This window comes from Pollicipes pollicipes, unplaced genomic scaffold, assembly GCF_011947565.3.
Source record: "Pollicipes pollicipes isolate AB1234 unplaced genomic scaffold, Ppol_2.1 Scaffold_5724;HRSCAF=6776_pilon_pilon_pilon, whole genome shotgun sequence".
NCBI classification, from domain to species: domain Eukaryota; kingdom Metazoa; phylum Arthropoda; class Thecostraca; order Pollicipedomorpha; family Pollicipedidae; genus Pollicipes; species Pollicipes pollicipes.
In genome coordinates, this window is record NW_023596746.1 from 6,071,296 (window position 1) to 6,086,911 (window position 15,616).

Sequence of the window (15,616 nt, forward strand, 5' to 3'; positions counted from 1 at the left end):
CAAGGTAGAAATTGACCTGTGATTATCCAAACCGCCCTTACAAGACACAGAAAAGATTGTTGACTCACTGAAACAGTCACAAGCGACCAGCCTTCTTCTCTCAGAAAAGAACCGTGGATTTGATGTTAAAGTCTCATGACACAACTCATGAAGGGGAATAACAGGAGGTGATAATAGTTCTGAAATGCCACTTTATGCCATTTTTGCTCTTGTCTTGATTGTGAATGGTTACCAGTCACGTAGATCTTCAAACCAGGGGTGTTACTGCTTTTTATTTAGTTCAGGGCTCCATACCTGCCCTCCTGAGTTTGTGAAGAAGTGGGCTTATCTGGGAAACGTCCATATTTTGGGGATGCATTGCGCAATTTTTACTGCTCTCAAACCTATTTTAAAAACTATGCCCCTGCTTCAAATGCAATTATTTCATCATGGCTTTGATAACATTTAAACAATTATTCACGACCCAACCTTTTGCTAACATGAATCTTTGTTGCTGGAAATTTATATGATATCCAATGATGTAGACCTTGGAAGGCCACGAAAGTGAAGAGTAGGATGACGTAGCAAATATAGGCAATGAGGGGAGGGGAGGGGTACAAGTTACAGCATCAGCAGTCAGCAGCGAGGGGGCCCAACCCAACATAGATATTGGGTGGCACCGCAGAAATTAATTTGGATTGACACTTCTGCATTATACATGGTGAACATCCCACATAATCTTATATTTGCTGGCTACTTGCACGCCAAGGGCAATTTTGGCATGCCCATTGAATTTGTATCATTGTTTGGATGTTGGTAATGAGATGTGTCATTCTGCTGTATCAGTTGATGTTTTCATGGTCTGAAATGCAGATTTTTACAGCAGCATGTATAAAATAAATAAAAAAGGTTGGCAGCTAACGACTTTAATCCTTACCCAGAATCGCTGGAGTTGTAACGCAGACTGATGGCGAAGGGGGATCCCTGGCTTTTAAAAACTAAGAAAGGTTAAGCCTCGCAAAAAAACAAGCAGACAGCGAACTGCCTTTAACGAGATCTCGTGATTGGTAAGAAGCCTCTTGTTATGAATTGACCCCACTAGGCAAGACCTTCATGAAAACCAAAGATCAGTTTTGCATGTTCATATATATATATATATATATATATATATATATATATATATATATATATATATATACGAAACTATGCTGTGTAGTCACATGTTGCATAGATGGGTGTATCTCTTGCTTAATTGTCAGTAAAATGGCATGTAGTTTTACCTGTTTGGAGCCCGTATTCATAATGTAGGGTTTTGTTCATGTAACAGTGCCAACCCTCCGCGCGCAGTCCCCAGAATCACGACTTGCCGCCTGCCGCACCCACCGGCCTTGCATCGTTTCGCAATGCTCTAAAAAAACATCGGTACTCTGAAACCAGAATTTCTAAGGATACTTTTTTTGAATCAACACGCGTGCAATGGATGCCTAGAGCCTATCAAACATTTGAACTGCGCCTGCATAATATGGCGCAGTTGGTATCCTCAGAAAACCGCAGCAGGGGGGGGGGGGGGGTCGCATCGCCCACCCTCCCCTCCTGTCCGGACGAGTAACTTATTCAAAAAGAGCTAGCCGCCTGAAGTGAAGTTATTGACAAATGTCGATTCAATTTACTTGTTGGGGCAAGGCAAAAGGCGCCCACCAGCCCAAACATATCCCCCCAGACTTGGAGCATGCCTAAGGTATGGTGGATAGTCTAATGACGATTGAGATAGGGCTCGAAGCACACACGTGATTTTCGTAAGGAGGCATGACCTTGCGGAACCTCCCATATTTGATGTCATTCCCAGCGCCACTTGCCACTGTTTCGAAATTTGTCATGCATTCCGTTGCCCTGGCTATCGAGGTCTTCCGTTACTTTCTTGCGGTTGAGGAAAGAAATCCAGCCGTAGATCGGGTTTAAACGTGCGGGCCCGGCAAATCCAGAGGGTAGAAGAGAACTCCTGTTATGATTGGGCTATCTCAATAGTCTACGGCAGGGTGCACCTGCTTTCCTTACAGTAGCACTTCTCCTGACGTTTGTTGAAGGACAGTGTATGAATGAACGCTTCGGTTGTGTGCATGATATTGAAATTTGCAGCGATGAAAGAGACTTTCGGTGATAGGTTGATTACTGATGACGCTACTGAGCATGGACTTAATGACCATTTTGTAATATGATATCACATTACGCTAATGGCGACAGTTTTCCTCCAGAAATTTGGCCGGCGACAAAAAGCACACTTTTACCACCCCTGGGGGCCGATTTAACTCCGGTCAATGCCGGGTTAACCAGTGCCGGAACAGCGCCTGTTCGTAACACTGCCTAAGAAGCATTTAAAAGGTCAGATCCACCTACTGAATGGGGTGACCGTCTAGTGTAAACTACCGCCGTCTGCTCATACCATCAAGGTCACTCAGAAGCGAACTAACCCATTAACGTCCGACCTATTTCTCACCAGTGATTTTTTATGTCCTGCGTTCTAGGTACATGAGTAAGTGATCCTGAAAAATTAGGTCAAAATACCAATAAATTTTTCAGATACGACACCGTCCAAAAATGACTCACCAGGCGCACGCTCAGAGATGCCTCGCCGTCTCTGCCGCCCGCTGCGCCGGCCGGCCGGCCCGCCGCTCGGCCGCGCTGGTCGGTTTCAACCCCCTCTCCCCTGCCCCTCCCCTCTCTATCCTGTCTGGCCAGCCCAATAAAACAATAATTATGAGCTCCATTTCAGGGTTATGTTGTTTCAAACGTGCTCAACCATGCTATCGCCATTATAGACAAAGCACAGAACATGTAAAAGCATGGAAGGTCATACAAGACGCAGTAGGTATGTAACAGCACGTTACGCTAAAATGGGAACAGAAGCACGGTAATAACGTCTACGGATTAACTCTGTCGGTATAGGCATGTGCCAAACCAGTCACGTCATAACACTATGCATGAGTATTTCACATTCACCCAAAGCAATACACTATATATAATACACAATACACTGTATGAAGTACTGTAATGTTTTGCTAGTCAAAACAACTGGATAAACAACGGTTAGATCGAAACCACCCGCCATTCCTAGCCTCTTCGCATCTTGTACATGGTACATCTACTTACACTGACCGCTAGTGGTACTTAGCGAAGCACTTGAAGCAGATAGCGACGTCACACTTGGCGCAGCGTTTGGTGGAGCGCAGTGTGCAGCTCTCCAGCTGGCAGCGGAGGCGGGCGTTCAGCGGTGCCATCATGTGGCCGACTCCGCCATACCGCAGGCTGACGGGTATGTGAGGTGGCAGCGGCCGGGCTGCGTCTCTGCCACGGGCTGCCAGTCTCAGGTACGTGGTAGCGATGTCACGGCGGAAGTTGATGAGCGACGGATGTTCGCCACCGGCTGCCGTCTTGTGCAGGATATGACTGTTCACGACGGACCATATGTACCACCAGAACCACTTGTTGCCCCTAATCGCCACTTCATACGCCCCCAGTAGCTGGTCGTGCAGGTCGACTCCGCCCATGCCTATGCTGTAGGTTTTCAGAACCTTGAGCTGCGGTATTGGGAGACGTTTTCTGGCCGAACGATCGTAGCGGGTCGTTGAAGTGGGCGGGTCGGCTGAGTCGTAGTTGGTCATGACGTTGACCACCTTGTTGTCATGCCATCTGACCAGCAACACTTCTGATGTCCAGTCGAACTTTTGTTCGTAGCTGCCACGCGTTGACTTAGCCATCTCCTTCTTCGGGGTCACGGGGCATCTATCCGAGCCTTTTTTCTCGAATGGTGCCTGTCGCATTGATGCCGCGGTCTTTGAGCTGCGCGAGGAGGCTTCTCGAGGTGAAAAGATTGTCAAAAAGACGTCATGACCGCTGGGGTCCGACACCACGCTCAACATGTCCATCATCACCCTTGCGCCTAGCGGCTGGCCGCGTAGTTCAGGACGCTCCTCTTTGCCACAGCAGAGGTCAAATTTGTGACAGTATCCGCCACTGCCACAAATCGCCCAAAGCTTGCAGCCGAAACGTATCGGCTTTCCACGAATTAATTGTTTCCAAGTTGTGACCGTAGTACGTTACGATCATCTCGTCTATGGCTAGTTTGGGCTTAAGATGCCGAGCTCCTGAAAAGACTTGTTGATGAATTCCACGACTGGACGGACCTTGAAGCCGTGATCTTTGGTCTGGTTATGTTTGTTGTTGTCTTGGACGTGCAGGTATGACTTTATTTTCAGATATTCAGGTCTCGTCATCGCTTTACGGACGATGAGACGTGAAAGGTCATCATCCTTCGACCAGTACATCCGTTCAGATGGCAGGGGATTGTAGCCGGAGTAGAGTAGTATAGCGATGAGCGCTTTCAGTTCGAGGTCAGACAGAAAGAATAGCTGGTGGTTATTCACATCTCTCGCATAGTGCAATGTTTCCAGCTGAATGAGGTGAAACCCTTCAGGCGTGAACATTTTGTCAAAAATATCCACAGCTGTACTAACACCCCGCCCATTGGCTATTATTTCCCGCGCCTCCTGTGGTGCGTTTGATGTTCCTGCCAGCCTGTGTACTGCGGTTGCGTGTCACGTCACGTCGGTGTGGTTTTTTTCCAAGCGTCATTTTGGCCGGCTGCGACAGGGTGTCCTCAGTTACCGGTTCCTGGTAATTTACCTCCATCTCGCCTGGTACGTCGACCACATGTGCTGTACCCAGGTGTTCATCGTCGCCTTCATCCTCGTCGCTGCCGTCGGGCGGAATATTTACCATATCGGTATCACCATCAACCGAATCGAGGTCGTTCATCACCATGTCCACTGCTTCCTCCACTGTCAAATATCGCACCCACGGCATAGCGATTGAGCTAAGTTTGTGCAGTTGGACGCATTAATTGCCGACTCACCACACGATCGCACTCCAATTCCTGCCAAGAAACTAACCGGCGCTAACCCGTCTGGAGTCGCCGCCGGGCGCCGGGTCTCCCCTCCCGGCCGGCCGCCTGCAGCTGGCGGGCGCGCGTGGAAGCTGACCACACGCCCGGCGGGTCAAAATTGGTCGATTAAAATTTCACGCCGGCTGCACGCTACCGATGTTGAATAAGAGTAATTTTTCAACGGGCTTAGTGAAAATGTGCATTTGACTTTGCTGAGGTGTGGTTCCTATCTCGGTATGTTGACACATAGCTGAAATAATGCACCTTCTTTGTACGCAAGACATGTCATCAAAAACTCGCCAAATTTAAAGCCCAGCCAACTAATGAGACAACACCGTTAGCCGCCCACACCCATCTGGTTATATTTAGCCAACCCTTCTCATCCATGGGGAGGGGTAACAGACCCTCTCGGGCGAAACCAGCCAACCGCGGAGCCCTCCAAAGCCACCGTCCACTGTTGACTCGCCGGGCGGTAATGGGCCAAGCATGATGAGCTGCGAGACCCGGTGAACGGAAACAAGGACTGAAACGCGGGTAGACGGTGCAGGCGGACTTCATCAAAACTTTCGGCCATTCTGATATAAAACCATCTTTATGGCAAGCCATCTTTAGCAATACTGAGCGAACGCACTCTATTTTTGACCATACAATTCGAAAGCGCTTTTTTGTCACGAAGTCAGGAGGCCTTTCAAAGGATACAAGGAATCTCTCCCCCTGTGTTTCTTTATCTAGCTGTCAAAAGACATGAAGTGGTGTGAAGAGCATTGTCGCCCTCCTCAGGATCAAAGAATTTAACCAAATTACTGTTACTGGTCTCAAACAAACGCTTGTGGTCATGTTTGGCCACTTCGATGCTTGGAAGCGGTGTTGAACCACTTCCACTACCGAAAATAGTTTTGCGTATGCTTAATCTAAGTAATCGCACGTGCAAATCACTAAGAATATAATGCATCACTCTCACAGCTAGCCAACGCTATACGAAGCCCTTACGTGCGTTCCTCGCGCGATGTCGGCGTCAGCTCTGGATGGATACTGTGGCTGGCAGGCACGGCAGCGCAACTCCAGCTTTCGATGAGATTGCCAATATTTCCACATTTTGCCGTCGTAAGAAACTCGCTTCCGTAGCTTTGTCAACACTAATTATTCAGCATTTTTAGCCTGTGCGACAAACCTGTCGTTCTGTCGGTGGCGAGGGGGGAAATCATTGCAGCTTTGACTCGATCGCGATAAATATGAGAATTGAGTCCCAGCAGAGGCTGTAACTGAGCCAAAATTCAATCGCAAATTATGAAAGCCACCATCCAAAATAGGTGCTTTGCTTGCCATAAAGCAACCTTTTGATTTGACCAGGAGAGAGATTGTGCTAATTCATGGTCTCATGCGGTGAAGTGGAGCTCCCCCCCCCCCCCCCCAGTTTGACCGCTTGCCAGGGGGTGAGCTTTACTGACCTGCCCCAGAGCCGCGCAAGTCTGGGAGTGGGCGCAGCTTAAACGCGTCCCCTGTCTAGCTGCCACCTAGATCAAATCGAATTATTTCAACGCGGACTACAGGCAGAATACACGTTGTCCACTTTCGTAAGTTGCTAAGTGCAGTTGCGAGGAATATCATTGGCATAGATAAAAGTCAACAGTAATCGCAGCAGTCAGTAGAAATAGCAGTAATAGCGGTCAGCAGTAATAGCAGTAGGTGGTCCCTAGTGAGGCACTAGTAATAGCGCCTTATTCTTTGGAGAGAAACCAGAAGGATGGCGATATAGATGCGTTGATATTTTGGCAGCACGCTTTTACCGAAACGAATAGCAGAAGTGAATTAATTTAGTTATGCTATTCGTTTCGATAAAAGCCTGTTGCCGAAATGCCAGCCCATCTATATCTCAATCCTCCCGGTTTTTCTCCGAGGAATAAGGATATTATTGCTGTCTTATCGTTGCTTGCTTTTGAACATACTTTTTCAGTAATCACGGCAGACTCCGCCGTGGGTAACACTAAGCTCACTGCGATCACGAGCCAATTAGCGATTAACCCATCATTTGCAGGGCTCACCTTATGGCCCAACACTGCGAAAGCTGTGTCACAGCATGTCACATCTAGCCGCGCGGTTGCAGCGAAGATAACTAAGACCCCGCACAACCCCGCCACGATAACGTGTGAGACGACGCACAATCTCCTGGGCCCTGACGCACTCCTGCCAAAACCGTGGCAAATGAGCTGATTAGTGGATCAAGTGGCGAGCTGATTAACGAAGCCCGGGAACCTGGGGCACCCGCACGGTTTGCCAAGTGCAAAAACAGACGGACCAGACGGACAGTTCGCGGTCCGATCTGACCTTTCCGGTGGCTCTCAAATTGTATTGCGCGCGGACGGCGCCACTAACTAACTCACGGGTGACGCCAACAACACCGACTGCACGCCCGGTCTTGTTGACTGTCCGGTCGGTGCTGTTGACTGCACAGCCGGTTACGTAATTATCGCTCGTTGTCACCGTTCTTATCGACGTACTTAAATAGTCCACCATTGTTATCGGTTTTGCTCCGCACTGGACCTACGCGCGGTCACTGCAAACAGCAAGCATTGCAACAGCGTGGCATTGGGCTGCGCTGATGCCCGGCGTTGATGCAGTGCATAGCACTCGTATTGTTTTTCAATGTTTGGTGGCATAAGTCTTAATTATTATCCCATGCACGACACTCATATTGCTTTTCAATATTTGGTGGTGTCAGCCTTAGTTATGATCTTAGTCTTAGTTATTAACAGTCATAATTTTTACGCAACATTGATCTGTCAAGCTTCCTAAAACTACCTTACAATAATATTGAGCATTTCTGCTACCGCTACGAGCATTGTGCGTATGACATGGTGCAGTGGCGACCATTCAGATCAACCGACAGTCATTTTGCTGTTCTATCCAACCTGTTCGTAAATGATGCCCGTCTGGCCGCATTCCGGGGGGGGGGGGGGGGGGGGCATGGCATGACGGGTAACAAGGGTGTTGTCTTTGAATACTGAGCTATGTTTACGAGTGCATGTCGAGCATCTCCCCTGCGTCGAACAGACATGCCTTGTCATCATTGCACACTGCGTGGAAATCAGAAAATCCCAAGCTCGTTAGATGGAAGGCAAAGCGGGACAAAATTCCAAGTTTAATCAATGCATTAGCTCACCAGATACCCGTGGAAGTAACGACATATTCAGGGGACACATGGCCAATGGTGGGGTTTTCGTTATTTTGGGGGGTTTTCGGATGCGCCGACTGCAATGGCCGTTTGGCGTCTATTAGGTGCAGTTAGCTTGGACCACTTACATGATCCTTGGTATGCAGCAGATCCAGAGGAATGACCACCGGCTAAGAAGCAGAGCTGCGACAAGCACAAGCAAAAAGGTTTAAATATTTATATGGCAGAAAAACTTTAAAAAAATTGTCATGAAGGTAAGGTTAGGTAATAGTCGTTTTCACGCAGATTAATGCACTGAAAAGTTCTTTCAATTCTTTTGATAAATGCTTCTATGCAGTTTTAGCATACCTTTAATACTTTGGCAAGGAAAATTTTTTCATGCAATTCCATTAACTGCACTAATTAAACCCCATGTATACAACCCAGAAAAAATTTGTTCGATTTAAACGAGATGCTGATAGACAGCTTCTACAGCCCATGTCTTCAGCCCAACCAAATTCTTGGAGAATACTAGGCCTGGTAATCAGTAATGTGCATCGGTCCGAGGTGTGGGATGTCGGCCGCCTTATTATTGCTAACATTGCTGCTGTGTAGAGCAAGGCAGGCTTTGGGGATCATTTCAGTTCAGGATCATTCATCATGGATCATGTTAAGGTGTGTAAATCCTGTGAGCTCTGTAAGTACTGTAAGCAAGCTCTGTACGTACTGTGAGTAAGCTCGATAAGTAGTTGATTACTATCAGCAGGGACGCTACAAGGGTATGAGTTTGTTTTGTCTCACCTGCGTCACAGATGCCATGGAATGTTTTAATTAAGTTTTAAAAACTTCTTTAGGTAGCGATCTGGCATGATTCTCGTTCATAAAAGCATGATCTTGCTTATAGCCAGCTAATCGCAATTTTATCAAGTTACACGTTGTAACACGTTGCTAAATCTCTGTGAAATATTTCTAGCCGGAAATGGCTGATAAAAGATATGTGGTTAGAAAGCATACGCTGAAAAGTTTAAAAAAAACATGTTTCAGGCTTGTACTGTAATATTTTATAAAACGGCTAATGTGGTATTGTTTGCTTGGTACGTAACGTTTGGTATGAACTGGATTTGTACTGAGCACTCCTCTATCATACAAACTGCTCGTGTTTGTTCGCAGCACTGCTTAATTAGCCACGGGGTGGTGGAAATCAATACAAGATTTTGTTGGCCTACGGCCCGCCAAAATGGGGTTAGCGGGGACATAATAACTAGGTATGGCTGTTTTAGTGATATTACATGAAAAATCAGGAACTTATAGTTACGAGAAGCTGCCAAACCATTTATATGCAAAATCACCAACCGAACTTCCGCGATGAAGCACCAGTCATTTGTTGGAGATATTCCGGTGTCACGGCATGAAGTCTGAAGGTTAGCCGTAACGATTCGGTGGAGTGATTCCCTGGGTCTCTGTTGGAACAGGAAACCGCCATCTAGGACGTAAAACGACCTCCAGCGTTGGCGCGTTCTGAGGCCGCAATCATCATACTGGGACCACGCTGCCCGCCAGCATCAATGATTCAGCCTCTTCTAATGGGGCAGCACCGCCGTTGTGCCAAACTTTCCCTGGCCCCGTTTCTGAAAGACAGTACGCCATCTGATGGGTCGCCATCGCTGCTGGGCACGTGGCCATCGATTGACAACAAATTATTCGGAAGAAGTCCGGCTAGGCCACGTGCGTGGGGCGGCTGGTGGTGAATCTTAGCAGGAACTTAAGCCGTTGCGATGAGCTTCTGCAACGGTATATTAGGCATAGTGTTGCAGCGTTGGGGTCTCTGCGCATGCGCAGAGACCAGCATAATGGACCAAAAGCATTACACCAGCAGTGGATACCGATCTAGCGTGGCCAGTTGGTTCCAAGCAAACACTTGCGTCCGCGCTTGGTATGGGACTAGTTCTACGCCTAACCCTCCCGCCCGCTCAAAGTTGCCATTCAATTCCCATTGAGGGGACTTAACAACACACCTGCAAGACTGTATGGCCAATTTCAGTCGATTTTGTGCGCCAAATTCAGAAAGTTTTCATATCGCCCGTCCCACCGCGACCTACTTCGAAGCCACTCTGCGTTACTCTGGCCACATGGCCACAATATGCGCCTGCCAGTGACTCTAAAACTCTTCTGTGTGTAGACGGTGGGACTGTCTGTGTCTCCCGCGATATTTTCGTAACCTGCTGTGTGCCAGATGCATGCGTCTATGACAAGGATGCAGCATTTTCTGCAACTACTGAAACCGGGGAATCACTGAAATCACTCAAATGATTGGCCCTCACCAACGACATTAGCTCTAAAACAGCCCTCGCAGAGCGAACCAGGCAGTCGGAGGCCCCTACACCGTAGGACCAGCAGACCCAGCAGTTGTGTGCGAAACATGCTAATGCAAAGAAAATCAAGGACCGACAAGATATGATGGAATACATTCCATCGAATGCCAAAACATTATCAATACTCACAGTCCTCGAGATGAAACACGCAGTGCTGGGAGTCAAACGGGTAATCTCTGAAGCTCATCTTGCAGACAATCGTGACAGTGAGCCTAGAAGCAGGGAAGCGCTGTTTAATATCAGCAAGAAGTACGAGCACATTTTATCACATCAATCGAAATGCGTGATTGCACTTTGGCCAATACCTACGTCCCATTGACGCTATGGGGACTTAGCTGACTGAATGTTTGAAGGAGTTTGGCGTTTTCGTGTCAGGTCTTGTCTATCCCTTCAATGCGGAATATATATCCGCTCACCAAGACGGATGCTGCACTTTAACGCTGACTAGACACCGAACTCGAGCAGAAAATAGTTGCAGCTCAACGCCACGACTAATTGGAGAGAATGCCGTCTACTAATGGGGGGTCGGGGAGGGGGGGGGACGGGGGCCTTGGGGCCCTTATAAAAATTATAATGACACGAAATGACAACCAGGATGAATACCAGAGACGCAGAAGGTCATGGCGAACTGAAAATAATGATTTACACAAAATGTTCGCTTCACTTGCGTGATATTTACGGGTTTGGCCACCTTCCTCAGCGTAAGAACCAGACAGCTGAAGCGACAACTTTTCCTGTTCCATAACCGGTGTATGTACTCGAGAAGTCGTAAAAGCCGAATAGTTAGCACCTTCGACTCCCGGGCGGGGGCCCGGGTGCGAACCCCGGTTACGTCATGACCCCTGAACGCTGTTAAGGCTTCTTCAGTCGCTGGCGCTCGAAACAAGGGTGCGGGGTGGCGCGCATCACGTTACGCTTTTTTAAGAGGTTTCCTTGCAAAACACCTGCAAGCGACACTTGTTCTATCCGCCGCTTTGCACGTCACTCCCGTCTATCTGCCGTGCTTAACCTAAGCGTACCAACGTGTCGTCAATTTGATTCTCGAAATAGTGCGCTGATATCGTGCAGGCTCTCATACCGACCTCACATGATCTTAACCACGAACGTGTTTGACAAAGTCACCACCAAATTTGATGCGCTCATTGCGTAAGCACTAACACCCCTTTCAACCACTAAACATGACAGCGTGCAGACAGTGCCAAGAACACATCGCATTGAGGATTTTTTTACAGGTATTCGACGGGCAGATTTCTTTAGAATGGGTCATATTTGTTGACGTGACAAGACCATGCCTCGATAAACTGACGTCTTGGAAACTGATAAGTTCACGTCGGGCGCAAAGATATTCCCGAACTCAGCTACATCGCACTTCATCATGATCTACCGAGCGACTCGAGGGACAGATCTGAAGAACCAGAAGCGGTTCCACCACCAACGTCATCCCACTCCGACGAGGTGCACTAACATGATATATTTCTTATCATCATGAGGTTCAAAAATGATTTTGTGTAGCCAGGTAGGCAAAACCAGAAGAGTCATCGGTCATTACTTGCCCTGACCGTGGTCCATATCGATAATAACTTTCCTGAATAGAGTTTCTTATCACTCTGGCCTGGTAACGCTCTTGTTGAGGTATTGTGCGCACCGGAATGAATAAGATGCAGGAAAGATAATAACATGTACGATATCTGCCTCCCGTTTATGCTTCCTACCCGCTCTCAGCAAAATGATTTAGTTCTAAATAATCGGACGCGTTTTTGCATGCATGACAGTTTTTAGCTCGATGGTACAATACGCCACGACATAAGCCTTCTTCAAAATGGGTGACTTCAGTGACTTTCATGCCAGAATCACATCATCACCTTGCAAACGACTTCAGGCGACATGTAATCCATTTCAATGGCCTGCCATCCATCACCCGACTGGGAACTCACAAGACGGAGTAGCGAATGAAGCCGTTGTACTGCATCCGCAGACTGCTGGCCGGAGATATGAGCTTGTATATCCGCAGATCCTTCATATGATCTGCAACCAGACCAGCCGATGATTGGGTCGTGAGCGCAGGGACCGCATGGCGCCGCGCGTGTGCCACAGGCGCTGGGGTGGCATGCAGAGCGGCGCGCCGCCAGCGCCCTCTCGTGGGACTCTCCTCAGGCGCCATCATCAGTCTCGGTCTCCGCCAACGCTCGCAGCCGGGCAGCTGGGAAAGGCCAGCTGCGCATGTTACAAAAAAGACCGTGGGATAGCGTGCCAGGCTGCCACACAACGGGGTACTCTGCGTCCGCCGTCGCACGTTGTCGGGGTGTGGTCTGGCCGCAGCGAACTTGCGGGAAAAACGGTAACATCACCTTTGGCAAACTCTGCAAGCACGGCCGATTTCGACGTACGTCAACGTAGTTTTTCTGAACCAATTCATTCTATTATGAGAGTATGGTTATCGTTATTTTCCGCGGAATACATCATCATGCTGCTCATGAAATTAGCGGCATCTCATATTCGTTTCCAAGGGCCATTTCCATTTATTAATTCGGGACAGCCATGCGAAAGTCGTAAGCATTTACGAGGACGTAAAATTCAATTGCTGTATGGTAGCTGGACTTGCTGACGCCAGCACCTTTACACCGCGGCTCAATACCTAGAGATACTGTTCTGCGTCTACTCGAAATCAATGTGTATTGGCATTGTAAATTGCAATAGTCTCGTACTAATGGTCAATTACATCGAGGTTGGCATAAAACGCCTCGTAACTAGCATGTCGTACAAAATGACGAGTCTTATCTGCAAAGTCATATCCCAAATATCTGACAGAAACAATTACATTTGCTCTTGTGCTGACAACTCGTCAACCGAATGACATGATAAGCCACCGCATTCGAAACAACATATGGGACCGGGGTTACCACATCGGGGCATGACAGGAAGGTCCAGGGGAGCGCGGGGCGGTCTGCACCTCCCAGCACGGCGCGTGGCGCTCCGTGTCCATACCCACGAACGTGATGGGCTTCCACATGTTGTCGAACACAGACGGGTGCACGTTGAACCACTGGCCGGGCTGCAGATCGCTGGGTGCCTTCAGCCGGCTGTCGATCCAGTAGAAACGAAGAAACATTTCGGTGGCCAGCTCCTGCGGCGCGGACGTCTTTGCTGTCATGCGTCAAGACCAACCACGCAGATTTCCTTAACGCCAGTGGGTTGCCACTTTTTTAGGTAGACGTACGCAGTTGAACATGGAGGTAAATCACAGTTTTCACCCGGTTGTACAAACCTTGGCACCAGGTAATTTGAAAGGCATTAGTATGCAAGATATCTGACAGACAGCGTCTCTTTAACAAACTTCAATAACACATGATGATGTGAGCATTTGATATAAGTTTCGACCAGCTGTGAATGTAAGCCAGTTTTCCTTTGAAAGAAACATGTGGATTAGTTGCATGACCAGCAAGGGGTCTTAGCAAAAAAGAGAAAGAAGTAGACACGCTTAAAACAAATTAATGACGCATAGAGCTCAGAGGATATGCACGTGGACACTTCTCCCCAAACCAGAAAACTCAAAGGTCAGGCTACAGCAGAGGTGTTCGTGGTCCTGCCACGCGGGAGCGACACAGAAGTGAAGCGTCTCAGATGACACCTCCATCGCGCGGAATGCCGGGATCGGCGCAGGCGGACGGCGACAGAAAAACGACCGGAGCGGGCAGAAGGCGATGTGGAAGGCTCGCTGCGAGAGATCGATTACTTCGCGACGGGAGAACTGGTAACGGCGGGAAGCGTTCAGGGATGGTCGGCAGCCAGGATGGGGCTGGTTAGCCCCGTCCGGCGAATAGCGACATGCAGTGAGGCGACAAAGCCTGTTGTCCCTAGATCTGTCCCAAACCTTTTCCCACGAAATATCTCATGCTGTGCGCATGCGTTCAGGTCAAGTGCAACGTTCATGCGCTTATGGTTTGAAGCTGCAGCGATATTTGCAGCCAACATACCTGTCGCCACGAATTGGCGGGAACGACTTTAAAATACGAACGATTTGGTACTTACCATATGTTCTTCGTTGACATCTTGAATGTCTCTTATCTTTAAGCTGAGGGATACCTTCAGTGGTTGGCCTGCAAATAAGAAATATACCACGTCAAGTCAAAAACGTAGCCCAGAAACCTTAAATTAAAGGAGCCGGGGCCTGTCGGGCTATACCGGACAAAGTCCTCATTAACTCTACTTCGGACAGGGGGAGGTGGATTAAGTCGCCCTTGAAAATTTGAAGCTTGAAACACTGCAAAGTCATGGGCAGCCTCAGCAGATGCAAAACGGATAGAACAAACGTTATCAAAATGGGTTTTTCGTTGAAAGGTAACGGAGCAAACGGGCTAATGTTCTATTTCTCATCAGACATTCGTCTTCCTTTTTCTTTTTCTTCCACCAACCACTCCCACTAATCGTTTTCATTTGTGAAATGCTGATAATGCTGTCCGTTTTCTTTGCGATATTATGTCACAGATCGAAGAAATACATGATGAGGATGGCAATCGGATACCTCGCGTGAAACTGTTCCATATCTGTCCATTAACATCACGCTTAATATCCTCAATGGATCTAGCGGGTTCAACAACATCGTTTAGCCATGTTGTAAATTTTCAGAACGTGTGCAGCATGCAAGTGAGATGAGATGCGTTTCATAGCCCTTACACATTGAACTATGACGGACATTAACCCGAGAGATGGCGTGACCTGAGAAATGTGAGACCATGTCATACGATTAAGTTTGACGTGCATTTCTTCCACCCCATTTTCTCAACACGCAAGCAAGACACGACAAATCAACAAACAACACCGGCTGGGCCTACCAAAATTACATCAAAAGTCTGTCAAGTCTGCAAGGCATATAGAACAACATTACGAGACGCTAGGCTGATTTCCGCCAAAATGCATTTGGCCCGGCGCATTTGTCCGAGACCTGGGGCAAAGAGACGAAAATAACGAGCTCTCGTCATGCATTACGTAATCCTGTACTTACATAGTCATTGGGAATTCTGGGTATATGAAAATTTGCTGATGTGGGCCAGGGCATTGGCATGTAACTGGAACATTTCGGCAGGGCTATTCATTTGAACTGCGAGTGAAGCTGCTGTAAAGGTAACATGCAGATGCTACCATTTTTGTGTTGATGCTTTATGCATGCCGAAGTGT

At 48.0% G+C, this 15,616-nt stretch overlaps 1 protein-coding gene across 1 annotated transcript in view; it reads right to left on the minus strand.

The window, feature by feature from the left end:
• LOC119102373 (glycine receptor subunit alpha-2-like) overlaps positions 1-14,525 on the minus strand; it is a 29,110-nt gene extending 14,585 nt beyond the window's left edge. Inside the window, exons 1-4 of the mRNA XM_037225742.1 lie at positions 14,471-14,525; positions 13,427-13,565; positions 12,376-12,466; positions 10,571-10,653 (exon numbers count right to left, since the gene is read on the minus strand). Coding sequence (XP_037081637.1) covers positions 10,571-10,653; positions 12,376-12,466; positions 13,427-13,565; positions 14,471-14,473 — 316 coding nt within the window. The 5' untranslated portion in view covers positions 14,474-14,525. The remainder of the gene's footprint in view (positions 1-10,570; positions 10,654-12,375; positions 12,467-13,426; positions 13,566-14,470) is intronic.
• Positions 14,526-15,616: the final 1,091 nt, after the last annotated feature.